Genomic DNA, 26,302 nt, shown 5'->3' on the forward strand with positions numbered 1-26,302 from the left:
TACGCTTTTGAAAGTGTTTTACCCATTTTTTTTAAACTTTGCAATTATGGTCCCGACTTCCTGTGATGCCATGTACTTTCCTGTCAACGTTGTGAACACAATAAAAACAAATCATGTATTAACAAGCGAACCAAAAAAAGAAATCACTTTTATTGCAAATTTGGGGTTACAGTGACATCTTAAAAATGTTAAAGAACATGAAATCAATTATTTAAAAAAACATGCATTATTTATGTATAATAACTTGGGTGGCTTGAATAAAAGTAGAAATAAACAGTACAGATGAGTACAGTAAATGTTACCACCATTATATAAAAAATAGCATGTGGATATACCACCAGTTCCAGCATTGAATAAAAAAGGTCACCTGTAGAAAGTTTAGGTGGGTGCAACCTGCTTGAATTTTAAATACACATACAGGCAAGTGACGGCTTACAAAATAGAGGGCACGGGGGGAACTGTCATACTCTCAAAGCCAAGGGGGCATATTCAAAACATTCCTGAGCTCCTCTATCTACAAATTGGGGCAAATAATCTCTGCTAGCCATATTGCAGCCCTTGAAGGAGGAGTTACAATTTATTGCAAAATGGCAGGAAAGGATGACAACGAAATGCCCTCAAATTGAATTCCTTTCTTTCAAACATACAAATCATCACACGCTTCGAAACGGTGGATAAACTTAATTGTTCCAAACCTTGCGACCACTGTATGATATGCACTCAAGAGCCTGCTTCTTTTGCCTTTCACATGCTTTGTCTTTTCAGTTTGCCGCAGTCATGTTGCAGCTTTTCTCTCGCTCTGCTTTGACTTTCATCTTTTCCAAACATCTTAAAATCTCTTTGGTTTTCATACCTTCCGGTCTAAGGAGCGTGTACACACCAACCGTTTCTTCACTACTTCTTTGTCTTCAAGCTCATTTCTTGGTGTTGACAAGTCTCTCAATGAGGGCTCGCCGTGTGCGCTGCACCTCCTCGCCCAACCTTTCGATCTCCGCTTTCAAGCGCTCATTCTGCTCCGTCAGCTCCTGCACTTTCCTCTCGTTTTCTTGCTCCCTCTCCTTGCGACTCTTTTTGGCGGACAAGTATGAAGACGAGGACGACGACGTGGCGTGCTGCTGTGACTGGGAGGAGGCGCCCGGGGATGACGAGGTGCCGTCAGGCCCCTCGCTTCGCCGCCGCTTGCCCAGGCGCGAGGGTGAATAGATGGACGGGGAAGAGACTGGTGACGATGGGGAAGAGCAGCGCTGGGAAGGTGACTGTGAGGCAGACGACGAGGAGCAAGATGGCGAATCGGGGACGCAGGGCAACTCTTCCTCACTGACTGATGGAGAAGCTGGATGGACGCTGTTAACCTGCTGCTGGTGGTGATGGTAATAATAACAACCGCTTGAATCCACCATTCCTCCTTCACTCAGGAACTCGAAGAACTCTGGGGGCAGCAGGTCGCCATCGCTGCTCCTCGCCTCCGCTTTCCGCTCTTCTGTCAGAGTCAAGCAGGACGTGGTGGAAGATGAGGTGTGATGCAGAGGCTGGGCGTTGTGGATCTGCTCTGTCGTCCTCTGGACGCCCTCTCCCCACGTCTGACCTCCGTCTGTCAGCCACGTCAGGGAGCAACTCTCCAGCACATCCAAGAACTCGGGCTCCTTCTGTAAGTACGACACCAGAAAACGTGATGTCACAATATGCCTCCGTCATTCAAACTCTACCGCCCTGGGAGCCATTTGGCAGTCCACTGCACAATTTTTGTTGGCTTGACACATTCGAATTCCACATCATCGGGTGATGAGGAAAAAATAATGCTCAGACAACTGGTTAAAATTGACACAAAAATGGACAAAGGTTTAATGTTACAAGACATGACACTTTCTTTTAAATATACTTAAGATGTTAAAAAAAAACCTTTAAGAGCTGTAAGATGTTATTAAAAAAAACTAGTTTTCAGAGTATTTTAAATTATAGGAATGTTAAAATGAGCACTATATAAAAATGACACTTAAATTTGTATATTGCAATATTAATGGCTTTCTATTAGGTCGTTTGTTTAATTAAATTTATGCTGAAAAGACTCACTTTTTTAATGTCACAATATTGTCTGTCCAGTGCTACGAGATTCAGATTACTGAACATTTTTCGTTGTTGTCACTTATATTTAAATTTACATGTTACGAGGTTTAATTTTTGTAAATGGTAAACAAACTTTTCCCACCCCTCCTATATACTGTATATATCACATGAATGACTTTGTTGTCACCAGTAACACGGATCTGAGGTTTGGACAGTTTTTTTCTTTAATTGCTTAGTATGTTGACACACGACATACTGTATTTAACATCGTTAGCCTAATAGTATAATTGCCTATGTCATTTTTAACTTAATCTCACAATATTAAAAAAAAAAATACCCATGAACTTGTTAAAAAAAAATTATTTTTTTCTTTGTGTAGATTCTGAGTCATTCCTCCAGGACATAAAAAGATGCAGAGGCTGAATTGAGGCAACTGGTCTCTTATTTTTGTTATCTTGTTTTCCCCGCAAAAATATTTTTAATGATTAATGCAATTATGCTTATTACACTTACAAAATGTTTTCATGTTTCACAAAATTATAAAGCTGCCGCCCTCACAACCCAACCCTGCATAAGCGGTACAAAATGGGTGGATGGTGAAGTGCGCACCCTGAACCCCCTCTATCATTTTTACTTTGGACACACCTGGCTCTACATCTATCATTTTTACTTTGGACACACCTGGCTCTACATCGAACAAATTTATTTTGTTTTTTATAAGTGTGACCACCCAGGTCCCCTCCTCCTTAAGCCACTCACCTCGCCATACAAGGGGGCGCGTGCCAGCTTTGCCCCTCCCGCGTCCGAGCCCAGAATGTCCTGCAGGTCCTCATACCACGCCTCCAACTCTGCGCCACACAGCGGCCCCACGCCTGGTGGGTACGGCGGGGGCAGGTGCAGCCACTCGGCAGTCATCTCGCCAGTCAACTCGCAATGCACTCCACACTCGGCCACACACTTCACTTGGGACCTGACGGCACGAGAGATACCACAAATGTTAAATGCCAAATTTGCTCCTGTGGGAATTCAAGTGTGTATCAGCGTGATGGAAAAACTGTGGAATGGTGCCACTCCCTTTAAAAAAAAATCAGATCTAATCACATTATGAGACAGTTGAATATGCAAAATAGATAATTTAATTTGATTCCTTGGTTTAAGTTAAAAATGCAGAATGCGTGTTGAAAAAAAACATACAAGCACAAGTGAATTAAATGGAAAATTAAAGCTATCGTTGTGACAAGGAAAAAAATGGAAAACGCTTGTAAATTCAGTTAAAATTTAAATTAAACTGCATTTTCACTTTTTAAGATGCAAATCGCATGTAGAACATGACAGGCAAAAAGTACTTATTTTTATCTTGACGTTAAAAGATTCAAAATGTTTCAAATTAAAGCCCCACTTCGTTAAAATGCACAATTTCTTTTAAAATTAAGGTTACACTAATTTCATTTAAAATGCACATTGTAAATGGAAAAAAAAACGAGCACAAAATCAACAAATTGAAAATTAGTTACATTTAGAATTTGAAAAGTCAAAATGTACGTAAAAAGTTAAAAGCATACAACCGTCAATTTACATTGAACATTAAAGCTACAATTATGAATAGTAAATGCAGACGGAAAAAAACATACATCAAAGTCAAGTTAAACTGCATATGGGAATAACTACACACGCGCATCAAAGTCAAACACAATTGAAAATCAAAGCATTTATGAAGTTCAAAATGCAAATTGTATAATGACAAAAAAGGAAAACTGTCAAATTCTATTGAAAATGAGAAATTTGAATTTACCTTTCGAAGATCTCCCTTAATCAAGTCTGCAAATCGGCTTGGGATATTTTGCCCCTACAAATCTGGAAGAATAATTTTTCCAATTCAGTCACATATGAATGAGTAACTGAGAAAAAAAGTGGGCAACACAACTCTGTTCCAAGACAGACGTTCTACCCGTTAACTCTAAACAAAGACCGAGCGGATCTCAACTGCGCCCCCTACGCTCCAAAGCGCATCACAACACGCTTTGTAATCGATAAACAAGATGAGAACGGCGACGAGACTTTGATTTCAACCTCTCACAGCACCTGACAGTCCTACCTCTTGCTCGCCTTAAACGCGCACTGTAGCCAGAACCAAAAATTAACACGAATAAAACCGAAATGAAAGTTTTATTGTAGTGGTTGTTAAAAAAGGGACTTCATTGAATGGCATGTTCCGTTTGGCCTCGACCAAAAATGACATCAAATGCACATACTTTAACAGGTTGTCATGTTATTTACTTGACAATTGTTGCAATCTTTAGTTGAGTTAAAAAATGTCAAAGGTATTTTTTTAATTATGATTATTGTCGAGTCCTGTTGAATTGGCCGCTATGAGCCAAGACAATTACGTCATGGAAAAAAGAGGACTGTTGCGTCTCGAATGGGCGAAACTATCGAAAACGCCAAGACGTAAACAAAAACGACACCGGTTAAATACAGTATTTACATTTTATTTCCTTTCAAATGAATTTGTTTGACGTAAGTCTGTAGTTCGGTGTTGGTTTTTTTAAAAGGAAAACCAATACTTTGCAGCTGTGTCATAAATATTTCTCTGTCATCTGAATGATATATTGATACAATCTATCCAATTGTCTCTTCGAACTTTGACGCACGCGAATGTTGAAACTTTGCTGGAGTCGTGCGACACCTCCGGCGAAGATATATTTAGAAAGCTACAGCCTCACTTCAGAGCGACTGAAGACATTCACAACGGTTTCCAGTCTTAAAAAAAAAGTTTCCTCCGTTGACTTTCACCAAGACTTGGGAAAAAAAGCCCTTAAATAATAAAAACGAAAAATTAATGAAACGTCAAAAGTTGTCACTTACCCTTTTCCTTTTATTCGTTCGCCGTCTTGACTGTCGCTGGTTCGAATGTAGATATTTTAGTGGGAATGGGTGATAGCTCATGTTAACCATTGTTCAACACTTGACAGCCGAATGTGTTTAAACGGAAACTCCCGGCGCTGTTTATAAGGAGCGAGGCCAACCGAACTATGGCAGGGCGACACGGGTCTACTATATGACGTCGAAGTGTGGCGTATGAGCGGTCCAATTGTAAGGATGCAGTTAATCTGTTTTCCTTGACGACATCCAATGAGAGCGGCGGAGATTCAGGCAAGAAGGTCGGGTTTTATTTGGCTAGCAGCTTGAGTGCGTTTCCACTTGTCTGTATAGTTTGTAAGAAGCGCAGTTGTGATGCAGTCATAAGACGGCCAGGACGAATTTGGGGCGTATGGGAGTCACATGAAAGGAATGATGCAATTCTTGGCAACCGGTTTCTAGCTGGGGATAACACCGGCAGAATCCGAACATGTTTTATTAAATAGCGTTGCCTCGAACAAAAATGCATCTAAAAATATACATATATGCGCGGCAAGCCAATGTCGAAGAATTGTCGTTTGATATTTAGCGTCGTGACGTTCCACGCCCACTCATTATTTTTTACACGTCACAAAAGGAGAAGCGGCACCGATAAACAGACGCGTGGCGTGTATCGAGTGGACAATCCGGCGTCTCTAATGTTTCACATGATGAACGTGTAAACACCACAAAGGTTTAGAGCTTAAAAGCTTCGTCGCGTCACCGTGCGCGCCCTCTGCCACTGACTTCCGGGATCGTATCAAAACAAGACAGTGCGTGCGCGTACATGCGACTTCAGCTTGTCTCGTACAAAATGTTTTGAACTAATAACGACGAAACCTGCACGAGTGATGAGGATATATTGCTGTTATAATGGATATCAAACTGGTGTTTTAGTTAGTATTCAGTTTTCACTTTTTGACCGATTTACAATAGTTTCTTCTAAATAAAAAGATGAGACACAAAAACCACAGAAAAAAATATATCGAGGGAGAAAAAGAAAACTGGTCAAGCCAATGTCCATACTTATCCCCAAGTGAGCATGCACCATGTCTGATTAATACGCGATTGAAGGAACCCATTTTTAAATTCTGTATCAACATCGTAAACTGGACTGCATCTGACAATATTCACACACGCACACACACACAACACATTCAACAAATTGCAAACAAAAGGCATTTAATCTAAATTGAAAAATGAAATTACAAAATGTATGTATTGTATTACAAAATTATAATTCAGTGGACTGCTGTATTCTCGTGCTTCAGCACCCCACACATTCATCTAACCACAGATTTTTTTTTTATGTTAGAAAAAACATCCCGACTTCCTCATCATTCTTTTGTTTCTATAATTTTTAATCCTTCCTGTAATCTTTCTTTCCTACCTGTCCTTCATTTGCTGTCTTCTTTTCCTGGATTTTCTCTTCCTTTCATTCCTACTTTCCTTCTTTATAGATGGAGGTAACTGCTTGGGGCTGTACCCTTATTTTCATCCTTTATTCTTGTCTTCCTTTCTTCTTTGCTTTGTTCTTTTTCATTTTCCTTTATTTCCTTCCTCCCTTTTCATTACTTCCTTAGTATTTCCTTCTTTGCATTCTTCATGACTTAATTCTTCACTACTCTTCCTTGCTACCGCCATTCCTTTCTAACTTCTTGCCATCCCCCCAGTTGCTTTGTGTCTTTTACCTTTTTATCCCTTCCTTCCTTTTGTACTATTCTTTCATACAACTTCTTTCCTACCTTCATTTAGTCCTTCCTCCCATCATTTCTCCCTCGCCCTTAAATAGAGTTAAAAATGTGTAAACTACACCTACTTTTTCCTCACCTTGTATCACTATATATTAATTTACTAATGTCTAAATTTGTTTATTCTGTTGTAAACAAAAGCAAGTGGATTTCAGTTGGAGACGTAGTTATCCCAGGGCTGTAAAAAACAAACAAATATGATGCAACAATCAGACAAAAGTTTGTTTTGTAGCCTTTGTGGTTAAATGCTTTTATAACTACATATTTGTTTTGTTTTCATAACAGGAGTCGCTGATGTGGCGGTCCATGGGCCGCGGTTTGTCCACCTATGCTAGCATGGCTATTAATCCCAATTTGCGCGTTTGGTTACGTGATTATCAACGCAATTACACAAATGATCTTTTTGGCCGCATGGTTATTTTTAGCCACTGGCGGATAAATTAACAGGCGTTCCATCAGACACACGTGTCAAAGAGTTCATGTAAGACATTTTTTTTGGTGACAAAGCGTCACGTAAACAAGACGTTCACACCCTGTAACCCTGTGCGCGCTAGGCAAATCCAAAGCCGTGCGCGCTCACGTAGCGGCGGCGCGCGCGCGCGGCCCCTCATAGCAACAGCGGCAAGCAGCGAATCGCGAGCTCAAACACTTGTCTCCAGGACCGGCTTACAGCACCAGCAACGCGTCACGGCTCGGGTGGCTGTTGCTGAGTAGTTCGGCACACTTGGACCGCCACAACCCCAACGCCCCCCACCCCCTCACGCCCTCCTCCACCTCCACCCGACTGTCTGTTGACTTTGTCAGGATGGGCTCTTTTCATTAGCGAGACCTTGTTTACAACTCGGCTTGCATCATTTTCATTTGTTTAACAGTCACACACACACACACACACACGCACGATGTTTACTTCATTCATTTTTCTTCAACGAGACTTGCAAGTCAAAGCGACATGAGTAAGTCCGACAATGTGTTCTGATTTACACACATAAAATATTGTATTGAGACAGCCTGAGTGAATTATTTCACAAGAGCTTTGTTGGTGAATCTTACTGAGAGCTGTTTGTAATATTTGGAACCACAAAGGATGACATTCCCATGAACCATCGCAAACTGAACACAATTGAGCCAATTAATCTGTTCTAGTGTGTAACTTATTGAAAAACCTTGCTTTAAGTAATATTGTAACATTCCAAGTATAAAAATGAGTTGGCCATTGTACAATAAAACCAAAAGACATCTCGTGGAAACTACGAAATTGAATGCAGGAAGGTGAATTCCATGATCAAATTGTCTTTAAACCTCCGGTTTTAACTAATCAAAGGTTTCAAAATGCCAGAAAAGAGTAGAAGTAAGTTTGGTGCTGTATAATATAGTTTAAGTAAAGTGAATGACACCCTTGTGGAACCTCAAAAGTTAAACACAACTGTTTATAAAATCTTAAGTGTAAAGTTGTAACGTTGGAACATGCCATATAAGTGCAAATTTTAGTCAGGTGATGTATAAGAGAACCAAAATAATGTAAAATACGTCATGTGGAACCTTCCAAATTGTAGTTGTGTAACTCTATTCTAGAATCAAACTGTTATAAAACCTTGAAACCTTGTTTTAAGTATTCCATGTGGAAATAAGTGTGATTCTGAATTAAAAAAAAAAAGACCTATTGTGGAACCTCAGTTGAGCACAAGCAACCAAATGAAAAACAAACAAAAAACACAAAAAACTAATATATATATATATATATTATTTATTTATAATATTGCTATATCAAAATTGAAAACTTGGTAGAAAGGTGTAACATTAAAAAATGTAGGAAAAGTTAAAACATAAGAGTGATGCTTTAATACGAAAATAAGGTGAAAGACAATCTTGGCGGAACCTCATAAAGCTGAACTGTCGACTCTGGGGTCAAACTGTCATCAAAGTTTTTTTGCCCCCAATTCATATGGTAATATTGTAAAATGCCATAACTGTAAAAATAAGTCTGATTCTGTCAAACAAAACAAAGTAAAAGAACCTTCGAAGTTGAGCTGTGTTTTATGGGTATCGTACTGAGGAGCCAGAGGATTTCCTGCATTGCAGCAAGTTCCATTTCCTGTTTCATGCTGAGAACCACACTGCCTTGGTCAAGACTCGAGCCACACCCAGTCAGCTCACCCCGCTATTCACACACACGCACACACAGGCATGCACATGCACAGACACACACGGCAGCTGTCGGAAAACATCCCGGCTCCAAGGCGAGACGGAGCGATACAGCTGCTAATGTGGTGATAGAATAAACCCTAAAGTCTAACATGGCCTCACAAAGTAGATGTCTGAAGTGTTTGCTTCATTTGTGGTGCTTCATGCTGCACGGTGGAAAGCAAGAGCATGACAAAATAGCATCTTTATCAGATCAAGGAAAAAGAATGAGACCAGATCAGGTCATTTTCAGTTTTTCAAGTAAGCATTGTGACCTTTGATTTAATTTTTAAAATTTTTCTTTGAACATCATTTAAATATTTCTTAATGTTATTCATTTTTGAATGCAGTTTTGATTTTTATAAATACATAAAAAAAGTGATCTTTAATTGTTCATGTATTTTTTTATGTACTTTTCTAATGACGTATTTAATGTGGATTAAATTTAGCAATTATATTTATTGTGCATTTTAAATTATTGTGGACATTGGTATGTTTTTTGCTGCTATTTTAAGGTGAAAAAAGCATTTTCTTTAATGTGAACACAAAAAACATTTGAATGTTCCCCCTAAGTAATTTAATGTATATGATTTTCATGTTTTTAATGCAGAATTGTCTTTGAATGTGGATATTAAAATTTAAGTAGATTCATTTATTTCAACGTAGATGTTTGAAAAAAATATATATTATTTGTTTTTCCAAAATATTTTCACCATGGATTAAAAAACAGTTAATGGTGATATTAATTTCATAAATCGGGTATGTCCAAAGCTTTAGTTTGCAGTGTTTGTTTTTTCTTTTCTTTGAGGGTGTTCAAATTTAAGTAAAACCGCTTGAATTGTGCCTGATTTTCAGCAATGTACATTATTAGCGCCTACTTGTGATGATAAAACTGCATAAAGATCGTACCGACATTGGTTTTAAGGCAAGCGTGAACAATGTAGCATTGCAAGTGTCCCAATACTGACACACACTCCTAAACAAGAGTCACTTATCGTCATCATCAGTCCTCCTTACTTTCCAGTAACAATGCTCTGTTGTGCGATCTAATTGAGTGCAGATGGTCTTGGCAGCCTGTTAGATGAGGACACACACGATACGGAGCGCTGTTTGTACAGTGAGGACACGCCCTTCTTTCTCTACTGCAGCCGTGGAATACCCCGAAGGTCTGTACTTCCTCTCTTAAACATGCTTTCAAACAAAAAGTTGCGGATGGATGTTTTTCCGCGATACGTCCTTTGTGTCCTTTATACTAAGTGCTATGCTGCCACCTACTGCTTCCCATCAAGTATAACCGTTGGTAGAAATCCATAATATGGAACTCCAAAAAAAAAAAAAAAGTCGAGTTAATCTGTTTTATTGATCATATTTTCTGACCACAATACAGTTGGCAATGACAGACGATCGAAAGTGTGTGTGTGGCGCATCCCTCCCAGTCATAATTATAAATACAGGTGACCCGACTGGCGCACAAGCAAACAAATAAGGTAACGTCGGCATATTTACACATTTTTCCTTCGGAGGCAACACAAAGGTTTATTTTATTTTATATACATCTTTGATGTATCCTTCCAACATTACTGTGAACCATTAAACTGCACACGGATACAGTATAAATCCAGTCTCATCTTGAATCTTTAATTCTAATAATGATCATAAAATACAGTCAGTTCAATTAGCTTGAGGAAATTTGGTCTTATTTTCAATCGTTCCCAACATTCCACTTAGTGAAGAAGGCATAGGTGGAGGAAGAGAGCAGTAGGAAGAAGGACGGGAGGCGGAAGGGGTGAAGGATAGTGTTGGTTGAAAGAGTCACTGTGGAACTCTCATTTGTCCATGTTCACGTCCAAACGTTTTGTCTTCTTGTATTTGTTGATGCGGCTTTATTTGGATACCTTTTTCATTCTCTGGTCAAGTGTGGCGAAGTTCTCCTCTATGGCCACTAGGTTTTCCTTCATCGTCTGCTGGACCTGACGTGAGTAGATGGAGAGGAGGATGTATTTGAGGAAGAGCAACTTTTTTTTTTTTTTTTTTTTAGATCTGACACAGGAGCTGTATGTAAAAATCTGACTTTACAAATGAGGATGATGCTTGGTTTTCATTGACACTGTCAGAGAGTATCTATTAATTACTGGGTGACTGGATTCAAACTGCGTAGTCACCATCACAAAGGTTTCGTTGTGCTTTGGGGCGGTGCGGGGCTGTAAGCGTCTGCTGTTCCTTACCTGTGTCAATAGGGTGTTGTTGTCCTTCAGAGAGTTGTTGATCATCTGCTGAGTAGTGTCCAGATGTGTAAGAAGTTGGCCAAACTGCATAGCTGTGTGAGACATAAAAAGGGAGTACCTTCAGTTGAATAATTCATTCTGTGACCGTGCTTGAACCTCAAATCATATGTCCCCATTAGAATAAATCAATGTGGTCTAGCCTCCCCTGAAAAGCCACTTCATATCAACAGAGAAAGAGCATCATCAAATAGAATGTAAAGCATTAACCCATTTGGTGATCATGATTTAATGCTGCAATCCAATTTAGTGTGCTGCTCCTTCTAGAATGCAGGCCTTATGCCACCGAGAGACAGTATTGTATATGGTGTAACCCTTGCTTGCCGGAGAGGATGCCAAAATACACCGGTTAGCTTAGCGCTAAGATAGCAGCCTGTACGATGAGCGCACGGCTTTAAAATGGGTCCAAGAGGATAAGTGCTTCAGAAAATGGATGGATTTTGGGTAGAACACCCTGGGGTCTGCAGTTCGACACTATAAGGTGGGAGATCCTGGTGCTTAAAGTAACTATCTTAAAGGCTGAGGCTGCTTTGCCATTAGCGCGCATGTATACTAGATATTGTTTTCAAAAAAGTGAATTTGAGGCTTGGCAGAAGCGCTTTGAACATATAGTGTCGACAAAGCATGATAAAAATGCACTCCATTTACCATCATGATAAAATTGGAGGTTACATTTGTTTGTACAATTAGTAACCCATTTGAATGGATTCGGTGGTTTGATGGTTAAAGAACACCTACTGCGGAATCCAGCCCCTAAACACTATTTATGACAATACATATATATTGTGATGTCATGTGACACCACATCCGCTCCTACTTCGGCACCTTGCATTGAAATCAATCAAGGAGGGATTGCGCGTGTGCTGTTTTGGTGAACACAAGACGAAACACAAAGTTTGTAACACCAGATATTTATCAAACTTTACAATATTGCTCCGTTTCCCCATCACTACCTCGAAATGGGCCGTCGGAAGTACCCTTTAAAAATCCAAAATGATAAAACGGCTTCTTTGACAATGAAATAATCAAATCGACGACTGCTTTGATGCATTTTAAAGAAGCTGCGATCGAATCATTTATCATTCTCCCATTGTCAAGTGTTGCACTCCGTTTACGCACAATGACAACATTTCTGCGCACTTGCAACCATTGGCCCCTCCCCCGCTAACCTAAATACATCCCTCGTCAGCGAGCTCCCTTGGGTACTGCGATTCCAAGCAACACTATGCCGGCACATTCACAATATTGCACGCTTTGTTGAGTCTCGTGAGTTCATTACCTTGCTCATGCAGCTCCTTGACTGTGACCAGCCGCTGGACCACCTCCGGCACGGAGGTGGACATGGCCTCCCACTTCTGCACCGCATCATACAGCTTCGACAGCTGCAAACAGAGTCAAACTTAGCAAACAACAGCAAATCCTTGACATGCGAGTAAACTGAAAGTGAAGCAAGGGTTAACCTTGTTTTGTGTGTCGGCGTCCTCGATGGCTGTTTTGTGTTTGGCGATCTCGTTCATTTTCCCGAGCACGCTCTAGAATGGAGGAATCCATTGCGCTCGTGTTAGCTATTGTACATGATGTCTTTGACACGTTTTTCAATCTTCAGAGTGAAAACCTGTAAAAGTTATTTTTTTATTTTTATTGTGTTTTTTTGTGAGTATACTTTTATGGAGTCAACTCTCACTATTCGTAGAGCTTAGGGACCAAGACTCGCTGTGAAGGGCAAAGATTGGTGAATAGCAGACACCTTCCCCCCTTAAAAATGTATCTAAATGCCTATTCATAGTTTCAACCCTACACAGAACAGCAATAAGAAGAACATGACTTCCACCGAAATGAGCAAATTCAGCTATTCCGATTTTAATTTGGAATACATCCTCTGTTATTAATTGATGCACATTCACTGGTGCCAGGCATCAATTGGAACAAAACTGGGAAGGTGCTCCGATTTCTTCCCCTGTGACGTTGGGGTGAAGTGAATTTAGAGATTCATTTAGACAAAAGTAGCGCTCCGCCACGATTTTGTAGCTGTATTGGCAATTATAAATTGTGAATTGGACATTACTATTTATTCACAACCTTTTCATTTTAATATGAAAATCCTTAAACAAAATAATATATATGCCCATCAGAAAAAGCCTACAAGAACATCCAAGCTTTACTGAGAGTAAAAGTATTCGTGTTGATGGCCATTTGAAATGACACTTTGCACACCTCTATCTAGTGTAAACCATACCTGCAGCCTGGCCTCCACTTGATCCAAAGTAGTCGAGTCCAGTGCACTGACCCTGGCCTGGAGAAGCTCCAAAGTATCCTGAAGCAGGGGGAAAAAATGGGACAGGTTACCAAGGAAATGTAACAGAAAGTGATGTCATCTCTGAAGTGTGACCTCATTCTTTGGCAATAGATTGTGGTGACAACATAATTAAGAGTGGACGACTCACTGTTAGACTCACTCCCTGCATGCCGGCGCTCAGAGGACCCTGCAGTGGAAAAGCCAAGAACAGCATCGGTTAATCACAGTCAAATAAATCAAGGTGGGAGGTCTCCATAGCAACAGAAGCATGACTACACTGTGTGTGTTTGTGTGAGGTCTGAAGAGAAAAGCAGACAAATAGAATTAACGCCGGTACCTTTTTGTCTGATGCTGAGCCAACAGCCATCTCGAGGTCTGCCAGACGCTTCTCCAATTCTGCCATCTACAGAGAGAACGAGGCAGCGCAATTAAATGCACTCTTTATTTTGATGACTGTAAATTAAATAGCGCTTATGTGAGCGGGTAAGAGTTGTATTGAGAATGCAAGACAAGAAGGCAGGGTCCATGGAAGCCATGCCTTACGTATTGCTGTCATCTATGCGGCTTCATACCACACAGCATTTTTTAATGCTTGCAAATATTTTCATGTATTCAAATAAGATTACAATGTGTAAAACTGGCGTTTTAATAATTGCTCGTGTTTCAAGTGTGAGGGAAGGTAAAACTATCCACATTTTATGTAGTCTTTAAATAGCAGATTTTCACCTGTTGCAGGTGAGTTTGGCATACCACTGCATTTATTTTTATTTTTGTTACCTTGGCAGACTCATTGAACTTCTCCTGCTCGGGCCTGCTGTGCAGCTCGTAGAGGACTACCCCGTCCGGCCCCTTGGCCGATGCCGGCGCCTTGCTGTCTCCGGCAGAGCAGCTGCGACTGCCCTTGGCTGCCTCTAGCTGTGTGAGAAGGCGCCTGAGGAAGGAGAGGTAGCCAAATGGTTTCAGGGAGAGTCATCAGTACGATGGAGTTCCTCTTCTATGGCGGTGATGTAACCTGAATTTGAATGCAAGTCTGAAAACCCTCTAATTTATCACAAACCGGTGCTACTGCAGTAGTAAAAACACCTCCACTCAATATTTGTATGAAAACAAATTCTCGGACATGAGCATGAAACAATCACCCCCCCCACCCCCAAAAAGTAGCACCACTTTTTTTGTAATGACTTCATTCTCCTCCCCCAACAGGCTGTGAGACCAGCAGGCCGGACATTCGGGGCGGCTCACCTGGCCAGCGCTCCGTCCGGATCCGCCAGATTGATGTGAGCATGCGGTCCCAGCAGCGTGTCGAGGTGAGCGGAAACCAGATGCTGCTTGAGCTGAGCCGCCTGCTGGGCGAGGACCACCGGGGTCAGGCGCTCCTCCGCGTTGCTTTCCTTTGTGACGGCCTGGTGACAGTTAATGCACAACATTGTGACAGTGTCACCCCAATAGGTGCCTGCAATTCAAGAACGTGTGTGTGTGTGTGTGTGTGTGTGTGTGTGTGTGTGTGTGAGAGAGCGTGTGAATGAGGCTACCTGGATGGCATCCACTTCCTGACAGAGCTCCTGGATCTCGTTCACCAGACGTTGGTATTTCTGCTGGGGCGTTTCCTTGACGCCGCAGCCCTCTCCCAGCTGCACCACAACAAGGCAAGAACACAAACAAGATATGGTTGCAAAGGTATTTCCATGGGATGTTAAGATTGGGCGGTAAAGGTACCACATTCAAACAGAGACATTTTGTTTTGCCATAGGTGGATGTCCATGCAAAAAAAAAACAAAAAAAAAACAATCATACAATTAATCAAAAAGCATTTCTTAGTACATTTTTAATCTTTAAATGAAAAATTGTTTTTTGTGGCTACCTTCAAATTGATTAAATCCCGGTTTGTTCCTGTTTATGAGAGTTTTGTTTCTCTCGGCTGGAACGCCTCCAAACAGAATCAAAGGCGTGTCCGAAACAGACTGTACTCACAATTTCAAATTCTCCAGACTCGTAGCCCACTCTTCTGCTTTTGCTGATTCTGTCTGAAAAGTCTGTGCAAATTAAAACAAGTGTCAAAACAAAGTCTAATTCAAAAGCCAGCGGAGTTGGTGGACTTTTTTTGGTCCATTAATCAGATAGAAGCTGACCCAGTCCTTTGGTGTTGACATGCTTGTCCTTGAACTTGTCGTAAGCAGCGTTGGGGTTGACCACGATTCTCTCCACACTGTCGCTGCATAGTTCCTCCTGTTATTGGGGGGACAAAACAAGTCAGTGTGTGTGTGTGTGTGTGTGTGTGTGTGTGTGTGTGTGTGTGTGTGTGTGTGCGCAGGGGTCCTCAGTTTAGCAGCGTTAAGACTAAAGGTGCAATGATTAATCGGCAACTCTTGGTAATATCAACTATCAAATTAAATAATTTTTTATGACTAATTAATGGTGGAATATAAAACTGTCCAAATCCTCAGAATTTCAGCTTCTCAACAGAAAATATTCTCCAATTTCTTTAGTCCTCCATGAAATCAGACTGTTCCTCCTGTTTTTGGGGGGACAAAACAAGTCAGTGTGTGTGTGTGTGTGTGTGTGTGTGTGTGTGTGTGTGTGTGTGTGTGTGCGCAGGGGTCCTCAGTTTAGCAGCGTTAAGACTAAAGGTGCAATGATTAATCGGCAACTCTTGGTAATATCAACTATCAAATTAAATAATTTTTTATGACTAATTAATGGTGGAATATAAAACTGTCCAAATCCTCAGAATTTCAGCTTCTCAACAGAAAATATTCTCCAATTTCTTTAGTCCTCCATGAAATCAGACTGATCATCTTAGTGTTAATGTTGAATCAAAATAAAAATGTGCATTTATTTGGATTTTTTTTTTAGATCCTCTTCATCAATCAGTCAATTATTAAAATAATCATTAGTTGCAGCTCTACTCCAGACATATCCAATGTTTTGAGGCTATGAAAAGCATGCAATGAACTCGTTTGTGCAGTGGGCTAAGAATATGTTATGCCCATCTAATGCCACACTCAAGTCTTTTTCACTGGATAGTTGAATATTTATGGCCAAGATGTTTACCGTAATGATGGCTTCTGAACTAGTGTGCATGAGCGATCGAGTGGATGCTGCATTTTGGCATACGTGTCGATTTGTCTCCACCGTAGAAATGAACGTTGTCACCGTTGTAAACCAAGGACCCCCGGTATTTATGATAGCATAAAAAAATGAAAACTGGCAAGTAAACTTGATCACCTACACCCAACAAAATCCCTTCAGACAGATTCCCTTTGAAATTTAAATGATTGTCACAAATGAAACAAATGATTGGCAAAATTAAAACAATGCAGATTAGTTTGGGGCAGGATTTCCTTGGTGATTTCAGTCTGATTAAAAAGCAGAGTCGCACTAAAACTCGTCGTCAATATGTTGAACTTATGAACGTCATGGAACACCAAGTGCACTACGGTACATGAATGGAACGAGGAACCAATAGTGTTGACTGGGTGGTAATTGTAATGAACTGAAGACTGGATTAAAACACAAGACGATATGAAACGAAGCGATACTCGGAAGGTTACACTGATGAAGGGAGGGTGGGCGGGAGGAAGCGGGATGGCGACAAGGAGGGTTAGTCAGGCTCTTACCAGCTCCTTGGGTTTCCAAAGAGAGTTAGAAAGAGCATAAAACGGTTGCAGGGTGGGAGAGAGAGACAACACATTAATGCGGTTATCACACACACGTTCACTCACTCACACAAACACACACACACACAGTCAGAGCAGGATCAGCTGACTGGGATCAGGGAAAGAAGATCAGAAAGAAAGCAGTGAATGCTTCACTGAGCACACCAAATTCATCGAGGATGTCTCCAGTTCTTTCTCTCTTGCCCCAGTTGTGATAGTGTGAGGTGTGGGAAGGGGGTAGGTGGTCCTCTTACACTCTATACACACTACAAATGCGTGGTCATGGACACCTGTGACATACCTCACAGGAAATCTCAAAAAAGATTTTTCTCAAGCATCCATGAAAGTGGAGCACAATTCAGCTGGATGTGCACCGCAGGTCGAAATGTCCAATTCCGAATGACCTGTATTACTCAATTTATTCGTCGTCTCTTTCCACGCACATTTCAAGTGGCATACATCCTATATGGCTGCGTTTAGCAACGTATCAGCAGAAGCTCAGAAAGGAAAGAGCCTTTTCTATAGCTAGCCCAGAACTATGGAATGACGTCTCGGTGCACCATTTTTTTAAAACCCATTTTTATTCCTTGGCTTTCAATGCAGTGAGACGCTACCCTTGGTTTGTTGTCTTTTTTATGTACAACAATACATTTTAAGTGCTCTAAAAACTGAGTTGAGTCTACACTTTTGCTATAATTTCAATAGAATATACAGTGGCTATCCTATTTTCTAACGTGTTAACTGTTGTTTGGGTAGATATGCATATTTAAACCTCACTGGTGTATTTCGATAAAGTGAAAGCTCATAGTGGCGGGTATATCCATCCCCTTTGTGTGTTTATGCCTCCCTCCTTCGTAACACTGCCATGACCCATTCCAAATGTGCCTCTTGAGCGCAAATTACAATTGGCCTTGACCCCATGCGATGTATTTGGTGGGAAGTTGGTTTCATTGGACCTTTAGTTTTTGAATTAAAAAGTCAAGTCATTTTAAATATAAGGAGCATACACTATTTCTAGCCATGTTCAAAGCTCAAATATTGTTATAAAGGCGTACGATGTTCCAAATATCACCTGTGATAGCACTGTTTTTAAGAATTTGCCGTTGATGAGTGAGGGTTTTTGAAAGTGGGCCTCATCAGTCAGTAAGTGTTGTGGAATTACAGGCCTCTCGATGCTGAGCGTCTCTACAGCATCAACTCAATGGGCACCCATTAAAAAAAGTATAGAGGGGGAGGGAACTGATTTGCAAAGGGCAAAATCTCAGTTACTGCCGTACTTAAGTGTTTTTCCTAACAAATATTTTATAATTAGGATTTTACGAATCCATGAATGTGGTTTTGGGATAAGACTACCGTGCATTATTAGTTGCATACAAATTTGGGTTATTTCACATCATAGGAACTGAATTGTAGCAGAAACCGAGGAGTGGCTCTTGTAGTGTCGCCACACACTAACACATTGCCACATTTCTCTCTAACATCCCAACATAAGCAGCTGTGTCAGAAAGGTTCCAGGGATATCGCCACAAAAATATATGTTTCGAGTTTTCACCTTAAATGTGGGCCTAAGGATTAATCAGCACAATCCTGTGCCATTTGCTTTGTTCAGTGCGCGGGAAGAGGTGGAAGTTGTCACAGGATAACTCGTGCCTGCTGAAAATACACAGAGCGTCTGACAGTTCCAAAAGAATCCTTCCAGGAGTGTAGGAAGATTTCTAAGACTCCAAAAGGATTACTTTCAAAATGTGCTGTTTGAATTTTAAATATCTATCAGATCTGCAACTTTTCTGACACCCCTTGTATCGGTCAATATAGCTCGTGGTGTCACATGCAATACGGATGATATTAAGATAAGGTGCTATTAAGATGTGGAGGCCTTGAAACAGCCAAGTTAGTCAGAGGGAGGAGTAAGGTTAGCCACGAAGCAGCTGCTAGACAGCATGACAAGTTAAAGAGAGGGAGTGGAAATACAGTTTTGAGTACAGACACTCCTTTCTTTGTACACAGAGGCAGGCAAGTCATCCTATCTTTCGGAAATGTTTAAAAATAGCAACGCATACAGTGAGCCCCTTCAATTCACAGTTTGAGTCTCCTAATTCCTTTCAAATGAACACAGGAAAAGTGGAAATGTGATTATAAAACTCATGCAAGTAAAAGCACACCCATGAAGCCCACTAGAAATATAAAACACGGTCAATCTTACTTGTAAAAGCTAGGGTCCGAGGAAAGGTGGGTTAGAGTCAAAACAACATGGGCATTTGGAGGGGAAGATCGGCAGGGAAGGGAAAATGCCAATTAGGTTTAAACTCTTCAAAGTTAGGAGTCCAAACATTTGAAATTGGTCAAAAAGCCCTTTCTAGAGATCATAACCCCCCAAACCACAGCAGTGGAAATCAACACAAAACGGTGCAAGTCCAACATACTCTTGGAATCCAATCAGTTATTATAAGTGATTCATTTAGTTGTATTGACTTCCTCAAATAGTGGCCATTGCTCTAATAGAAGCCATGCCCTAATTAATTGTAAAGTTCTTTGTCGACCTTTGTCAATAAACACTGCACCGGGATAACCCCCACCCACCCCCTCACCAAATGTGGCAATCAATGTCATTGCAGAAGCAGACATGGCATCTGTAAAGCTGAAGAGGTAATAAGATACTGTATGATGTTAAGCATCATGGCCTTAAAAAAAGCAGTTCATACTGCAATATGGACCTGGTAAGTTAGCAAGGGGGTGAGCTCAGAACATTCAAAAACACAACGACAACAAATCACATTTGTTTGAATTGTAATATATAGTATTATAGGAGTAACATTAAGAAAATATCCATCCATCCTTCACTACAGCGCTTGTGCTCATGTGGAAATTGGAGCCTGTCCGAGCTGACTTGTGCATTGGTCACCAGCCATGTACAGAGCACATATCGACTAACAATGACAACTTTGAATCTGGCATCGGAAGTTGGGTACACTCTTGATTAGTCACCAGTCAATCAAAGAGCACATCCATCCATTTTCTACACCATTTACCCTCATTGGGGTCATGATCTTGGCTGACTTTAGGTGAGAAAAGTGGGGTCTATCCTGGACTGGGAGCCAGTCAGGAGCAGGGCACAAAAAGGCAACCATTCACACCCTATGGTCAATTCATAGTTGGATATTCTGCCAAATTCTTGGTATTGTGGAGTTTAATAAGGCCACTATTTGAGGAAATACGATATTCAAACTCAAAGTAAAGGCTGGCGAATAAGGCCTACAAGCAACTCCTTTCAACATGAAAAGTCTAATCAGGCTGCTCCTATCACCATTCATTTAGTCGATGGTTAATTTTCCAAAATACAATCTTCCTACTAATAAGCATTTGTCATTTTTATTTCGTAATTGGGTCGAAAATAGAAACATGATTGATTTTAATATTTATTGTTATGCTACAGCAAGCAACTTACGGACTCGAACTGAGCCTGGTCATCTTCTGGTAGGTCACCCGTCTCGTACACATCCGGCTCGTTAAAAGCCTATTTAAACGACAAAATAACAATTAGAACCAAAATAAACGAGCAGCAGCTTGGAGCCGGGGCGACGCCCCGGCTCGTTCAAACACGATACAACTTTCTCTACTTCCTCTACGATGTTTTTTAGCTCACCACAAAAACAGCATTTAAAATGTGTAATCGTGCAATACTGTCATTTGTAGGTTTTAGTAACGCTCGTAAAACAGCTGAGTCAATGTTAGCAAATTCTAATCGTTTTAGCCGAAGCTAGGCTAACCAGACGAAGCAATAGCAACTTACAATTCCCGGTAAATTGGCGTATTTGGGGTCAGCCATTGTGCGTGAGAGCAAATTGCAATGCCGACGCAACAACAAAGACGACACAAAGTGTTATTTATCAATCTGCTGAGTCGAAATGTGACAAAAAGGCAACCGCAGCCAGAACCGGGCGACTAGCGGACGCTTCTTGGGCTGATGTAGTCACTGGCTCCTTTCGACAGTTTTGTACGTTTGGTTTAATTCACTGCGTCGCGCATTCGCTCTGTTATTGAGGCGCCGCTCGGCGTAGACGACGGAGACGGCTCATTCTGGTAAGCAAATCAAACGCAGGGCAAAAACGTCGCCTCAATGCGCGTGCGCAGTTTAAGCCAAGACACGAAAGGATTTTGCATCAAAAAAATCACATTTTATTGCTAGTCAGAACCAAAACTAAATTCAACGTTTTTTTTTTGTGTTTATTTTTTGATCCTTTAAAATAACTGACGTTACTTCATTTCTCATTTTTACAAGTTGTAGCAAAAGTAGCCATGTGGTGGCGCCAAAGATACAAGCAAAACACTCAAACCAACAAGTGTAGGCGGTTGCCAGGTCGGTCGGTCCCCATTCAGGTTAGGTCCATGAAAACTGGTCTTCATTATAACGCCACAAGATTGGTGCCCCTGGAAAAGTAATAACATGCACTATTAAAACTTTATTAAGCATTCTGTGCAAAGATGTAAGGTAGAACTTCGAAATTAGCTATCATGTTTGATTATGGGAGTTTTAAGCGAAGGCAGTCACCAGAGTGCAACAATATTAGAAAGAGATTTGAGTTAAAAAAAAATAAATATTGGACATAATTTATTTTGTTAGCTAAAAATGGAATAGATTTCAAGGTGTGAAACAAATAGGTGTAAAATGCTTACCCTACCATATGGCTCATCAGTCATTTACTGTACAATTATAAAACTAGGGGAACATTTTGATACCTGTTCTGCAATTTTCACATGGACGCAACATACAAAGACGCCTGGATACTCTGCCACAATTTTTTTGTTGTTTTTTTTTAACATTAAATACATATTTAAATAATAAATGTATATTTGATTTGAATGCAAACAATAAAATAAACAGTTTTAAGGAAAAAAAACATTCAGTTCCAAAAAAAAGTAAGTACCAATCAATTATTACTTACACACCATACTACGCAAACATGGCTAAGAGGTTTATCCTACCATTCACAATCATGGTTTCATGAAATAAAATGGACACACATACCAATCTTGCACACACACTAATGATACAAGCAGCAAGCAGGAACAAAACTAAAAAGATTTAAGAATTGTGAATAGTTAAGAGACTTTTGTGTGAAATTATTTGAATGTTTGAGATATTGATAGTAGTATCCAAAATGGCGTCGGCCATCCGTGAAAATTGATCACTCTGTTTGACTATTAGCTAGCGAATCAGTGCTTGAGCAGAAGTAGACTGAGCTCGAACACAAAAGCAAAGCCACCGCTAAGAAAATTGCATTATCTAATAAAGTAAGCTCATCAAAATGTTTCCTTTTACTTAGATTTGTTCCAGCTTGATTATGAGTGTAATGGGCATTGTTTTGGAATTTTATTTCATGAATCCCTGACTGTGGATGGTATGATCAAGAATGACCAACCCACACTTGCCCCCCCCCCTTCCTTAGGTGTTCTGTCATCCTTAATCATCCCACTGGCATCGTTCTGATGACACCCTGATACCAGGTAAGAAAAAGCTGCATACTTTCGAGTTGTGTATTCATTGTGCTTACATTTCCTAGTGGCATGTGCTGCATGTACCAAAACTGTTAGGAACACTTACAGTGGCACTCTATGATGATGAAAATAAGCACAAAGTAAAATTAAACATTTTCTTTGCAAAACCAGATTTTTTTATTTTTTATTTTATTGGCCTGTGCAGGTGTTCTGAAGAGCATATTTTCGGAACTGACCTGGCAACCCACTTTAATCTGAGTGCATGCATTTCTTGAAAAATCTTTTGTGGTGAACTTTCAGATAAAATGAACTCTAAAAATGGCAGTAACAGTGGTTATGGGGGGCGCGGAATAGTGTCGGATCTCTTCTTCATCTAGTGGTGCTGATGAGAGGATGTCGGATGCCCCACCCACTCCTATAGAGCACGGCAGAGAGAGCGAAAGAGAGAGAGAGAAAAGAGAGAAGGAGGGTGAGGGAGAGCAAGAGAGAGAGAGAGAGAGAGAGAGAGACACACACACATGGGGAGAGGGAGAGATGAGGAACGAGAGATGCGAGCATGCTGATTTTGCAGACGCTGTCGACCAGACCAGTTTGGACTGTTCTACCCCAGTGCAACTCTCTGCCATCTGTTCGCCACCGAATTGCGCCTTGGGGTTGTTTTCTTTCTTTCTCTTTTTCTAACCCCTCTTCTTTTTCTCCTCCATGCTTTTGAACATCAAATAACCCCAAGAGTATATAGTCCAAGCTTGCAAATGCACTGCCTTGCGTGTGCATAAGCCAGCATCCACTGGGAACAGGTTGCAGGGAGATTGTTTTATTGTGTTTTTTTTTCCTTTCTTTTTGTGGGGCTGTACTTCTTGCTTTCTTTTTTTATTTTCTTTTATTACTAAACAATGGCTGACAATAATGCTGAATGCAATATCAAGGTGCTGTGTCGTTTTCGTCCACTCAACCGGTCGGAAATCCTGCGTGGAGATAAGTTCATCCCAGTATTCCAGGGCGAAGACGCTGTTCTCCTTGGGGTAAGTTAGTAACGTGAATATGATTTTTTATTTTTTACTATTAAATGGGCTTCCTCATTGTCATGTCAATTAATGCTAATGCACACTTCGGGCAGTTTAAAAGCTTCTGAGGGAGGCATGCATCAATATTCCAATCTACAAACTCAACGAATGGGCATACCATGTTTTATACCATTTTTGGTGTGACCTTTAGTGTCACGCGCTTCGAAAATGCACTTTAATGCTTCACCTTGTATCACAATTGATCTAACTGAGAACACACTGCAACGCCTGATTGTAAATTACGAGCTATCAAAAAGCCAGTCAAATGGGAGTCCTGATTATACATGTGGTTCCTTTCTGTTCAGGGAGTGTTTTTTTTTTCTTTTCTTTTTTATGGCTGTCGATTATGCATGCTGATTTCGATCAGCAGATAGAAAAGCCACAAGAGGCTGCACATATGTTCCATTACATATCGATAGGCACAGTATACCTGGGGTTGATGGGAACGAGGAATTGCCCATGTCACAATGGAGGCAGCAGGTGGAGGATTTTGAGGGAGTTTAAATGCAAATGTGGTCATTCTTTGAATGGGAGATTGAAATCCACACCCATCTGGTGTGAGGATTGAGTGGAAGTGATAGTGGAGACTGCAGAAAATTGCCACCCGGCGTCCTCATGTACACCGTCAGCCATAATATTAGGAAACAACATGCACATATATATATATATATATATATATATATATATATATATATATATATATATATATATATATATATATATATATATATATATATATATATATATATATATATATATTTTTTTTTTCCTTTGATAATTTTAGTTTGGATTTTGACAATCTGTTATTGTGTGTTTTACATATGTTCAATGAACAATAAACAAAACAAACAAAACAAAACAAATATATATATATACATACACACACACACACACACACACACACACACACACACACACACACACACACACACACACACACACACACACATTAGGGTTGCAGGTGAGCTGGTGCCTGTCCAAAGTGAATTTTGGTGAGAGCAGCGGGGTACACCACAGGCTGTTTGCCAGCCAATAACTGGGCACACCCATCCATTTTCTGTACCATGTGTCCTCATTAAGGGCACCTTTGAAAACTCTCAGTTGACTTTTGGCAGGAGCAGCAAGGGTCCACCATTCACCAGTCACCAGTCAATCACGGGGCTACATCTATTCATCCGTTTTCCGTAGCGCTTGTCCTCATTAGGGTCACGGGTGAGCTCCAGCTGTCCCAGTTAGCTTTTGGCAAGAGAAGTGGGATACAGCCTGCGGGTCATCAGTCACTCACGTCACACATTCATGCATCCATTTTTGTACCAGTTGTTCCTAATTGGATGTAGTGGAGTCTATCCCAGCAAACTATGGAAAAGTGATGTCCACCCAGGAGTTGTTGCCAGCGAATCACAGGACACATAAAATAGACAAATCGGCATTCACACTCACTTTCACACCAATGGGCAATTTAGATTTAGAGTCTTCAATGAACCTACACAATAAATTTCACAGAGGACAGTTTTTATCTTAGTATAAAAAGTCAAATTTTTACTTGGAAGAGTAAAATATTCTGAGTAAATCTTGCTCAAAGTTGTGGATTAATTGTACTCCAAATGATTCAAATCAACTTTTATTTGATGAGAACATAAGTGACTCACCTACATTTTACACTGACAAGACCCTCATGTACTCTGAATGAAGAGATTTTGATCCATTCTGAAGATTTACTCCCGCTCTAGTGGCCAGGGGAGGCAATTGTACTCCAAAATGTTTAAATAAAACTCAATTGGAGGGAAAAGAGGAAACCGGAGTACCCGGAGAAACCCCACGCAGGCACGGGGAGAACATGCAAACTCCACACAGGAAGGCCGGGGCCTCTGTACCCTAACGTGAAATTAAGTAAATAAATAGAACGGCAGACCAGCGTTTATATCCAGCCATCCATGTCCTTGCGCGTTTTATTGTTTTTATTTGTGTTTGTTTCTTTTTTTTACATTTTAATACTAACGGTGGTCCACTTATTTTTACACTTGCGTGCCAGCAAAGAATGTTAATCTGCAATGTGAATAACCTTCACATGTTTTAATGGGACACATAAAAAAATGGACATCTTATTAAATTAGTCAACAGATTTGTGCAAGCGACATTTACAGTCTGGATGGGAAGTCACCTAAAACAAGTCCACATAAATTCACAAGATTAGTTGGTAAATTGGCAACACTGAATACTCGGAGTTTGATGAATGGATGTCATATACCTTTTATTAAGACACCTCAGAATTTTTTTAAATTGTAAAAAAATGGCATAATAAATCTTGTTTATTCTTAATTCTAACAGTAGTGAATTTATTTCGGGGTTTGTGTATGTCTGTTAATAGAAGTTACTTCAAATAGTGCCTGTAGAATTAACAATGGTTTTGTGATGCCAACAGTTTAACCCTGCAACGGATGACTTCCATTTCCTTTTGCTATTGCGATAACAATGGTTTTGTATTCCAACGCTCTGCTGTATTATTTATTCGTATTCGCAGCCAAATGACTTGTGAAAGGCAAAGCAGCCTGTGACAAATTTGCACTTTCTTCTCCATTCTGACAAAAGTCATCACAAAAGCATTTTTTGTGTT

General features: G+C 40.4%; 3 protein-coding genes and 1 long non-coding RNA gene across 9 annotated transcripts in view; 1 reads left to right on the forward strand and 3 right to left on the reverse strand.

Annotated features, from left to right (window-relative positions):
• Positions 1-130: 130 nt before the first annotated feature.
• Positions 131-5,084, reverse strand: ddit3 (DNA-damage-inducible transcript 3). 3 transcript variants are annotated; one of them, XM_019861091.1, is made up of 4 exons: positions 4,930-5,083; positions 3,857-3,918; positions 2,824-3,034; positions 131-1,646 (listed from the first exon to the last, which is right to left on the reverse strand). In XM_019861091.1, the coding sequence occupies exons 3-4, from the start codon at positions 2,977-2,979 to the stop codon at positions 915-917; spliced, it is 888 nt and encodes a 295-aa protein (XP_019716650.1). In that variant the 5' UTR covers positions 2,980-3,034; positions 3,857-3,918; positions 4,930-5,083; the 3' UTR covers positions 131-914. The 3 variants fall into 3 exon arrangements, with proteins under 3 accessions (XP_019716650.1, XP_019716652.1, XP_019716651.1); XM_019861093.1 differs by having other exon boundaries at positions 131-1,643; positions 4,930-5,082; XM_019861092.1 differs by lacking the exon at positions 3,857-3,918 and having other exon boundaries at positions 4,930-5,084.
• LOC109510630 (uncharacterized) lies at positions 2,392-2,826 on the reverse strand. The gene is made up of 2 exons (XR_002167159.1): positions 2,720-2,826; positions 2,392-2,683 (listed from the first exon to the last, which is right to left on the reverse strand). It is a non-coding gene; the product is annotated as an uncharacterized LOC109510630 (long non-coding RNA).
• A 5,151-nt stretch (positions 5,085-10,235) lies between the features above and the next one.
• dctn2 (dynactin 2 (p50)) lies at positions 10,236-21,138 on the reverse strand. Of its 4 annotated transcripts, XM_019861081.1 has the most exons (16): positions 20,919-21,138; positions 20,574-20,642; positions 19,332-19,340; positions 17,090-17,095; positions 15,602-15,698; positions 15,444-15,505; positions 15,005-15,103; positions 14,715-14,875; positions 14,250-14,403; positions 13,810-13,875; positions 13,621-13,659; positions 13,413-13,490; positions 12,637-12,708; positions 12,456-12,558; positions 11,120-11,211; positions 10,236-10,864 (listed from the first exon to the last, which is right to left on the reverse strand). In XM_019861081.1, the coding sequence occupies exons 1-16, from the start codon at positions 20,952-20,954 to the stop codon at positions 10,778-10,780; spliced, it is 1,230 nt and encodes a 409-aa protein (XP_019716640.1). In that variant the 5' UTR covers positions 20,955-21,138; the 3' UTR covers positions 10,236-10,777. The 4 variants fall into 4 exon arrangements, with proteins under 4 accessions (XP_019716640.1, XP_019716641.1, XP_019716642.1 ...); XM_019861082.1 differs by lacking the exon at positions 17,090-17,095; XM_019861083.1 differs by lacking the exon at positions 19,332-19,340 and having other exon boundaries at positions 20,919-21,137.
• A 2,003-nt stretch (positions 21,139-23,141) lies between these two features.
• The window catches only part of kif5ab (kinesin family member 5A, b), a 73,795-nt gene continuing 70,634 nt past the window's right edge, over positions 23,142-26,302 (forward strand). The window contains exon 1 of the mRNA XM_019861031.1: positions 23,142-23,646. Within this exon, the coding sequence (XP_019716590.1) occupies positions 23,518-23,646 (129 nt within the window). The 5' untranslated portion in view covers positions 23,142-23,517. The remainder of the gene's footprint in view (positions 23,647-26,302) is intronic.

Source organism: Hippocampus comes, unplaced genomic scaffold, assembly GCF_001891065.2.
Source record: "Hippocampus comes isolate QL1 unplaced genomic scaffold, H_comes_QL1_v1.1 scaffold40, whole genome shotgun sequence".
Taxonomy (NCBI): domain Eukaryota; kingdom Metazoa; phylum Chordata; class Actinopteri; order Syngnathiformes; family Syngnathidae; genus Hippocampus; species Hippocampus comes.

What these genes read in the sequence shown, in the direction of transcription:
- dctn2 (XM_019861081.1), bottom strand. Translation starts at nt 20,954, where the DNA reads ATGGCTGACCCCAAATACGCCAATTTACCGGGAATT. An exon ending in ACGCCGACACACAAAACAAG is followed by an intron (nt 12,559 to 12,636) that starts GTTAACCCTTGC and finishes CTCTGTTTGCAG; the next exon opens with CTGTCGAAGCTGTATGATGC. An exon ending in ACAACACCCTATTGACACAG is followed by an intron (nt 10,865 to 11,119) that starts GTAAGGAACAGC and finishes TACTCACGTCAG; the next exon opens with GTCCAGCAGACGATGAAGGA.
- ddit3 (XM_019861092.1), bottom strand. Translation starts at nt 2,979, where the DNA reads ATGACTGCCGAGTGGCTGCACCTGCCCCCGCCGTACCCACCAGGCGTG. An exon ending in GCGCCCCCTTGTATGGCGAG is followed by an intron (nt 1,647 to 2,823) that starts GTGAGTGGCTTA and finishes TCGTACTTACAG; the next exon opens with AAGGAGCCCGAGTTCTTGGA.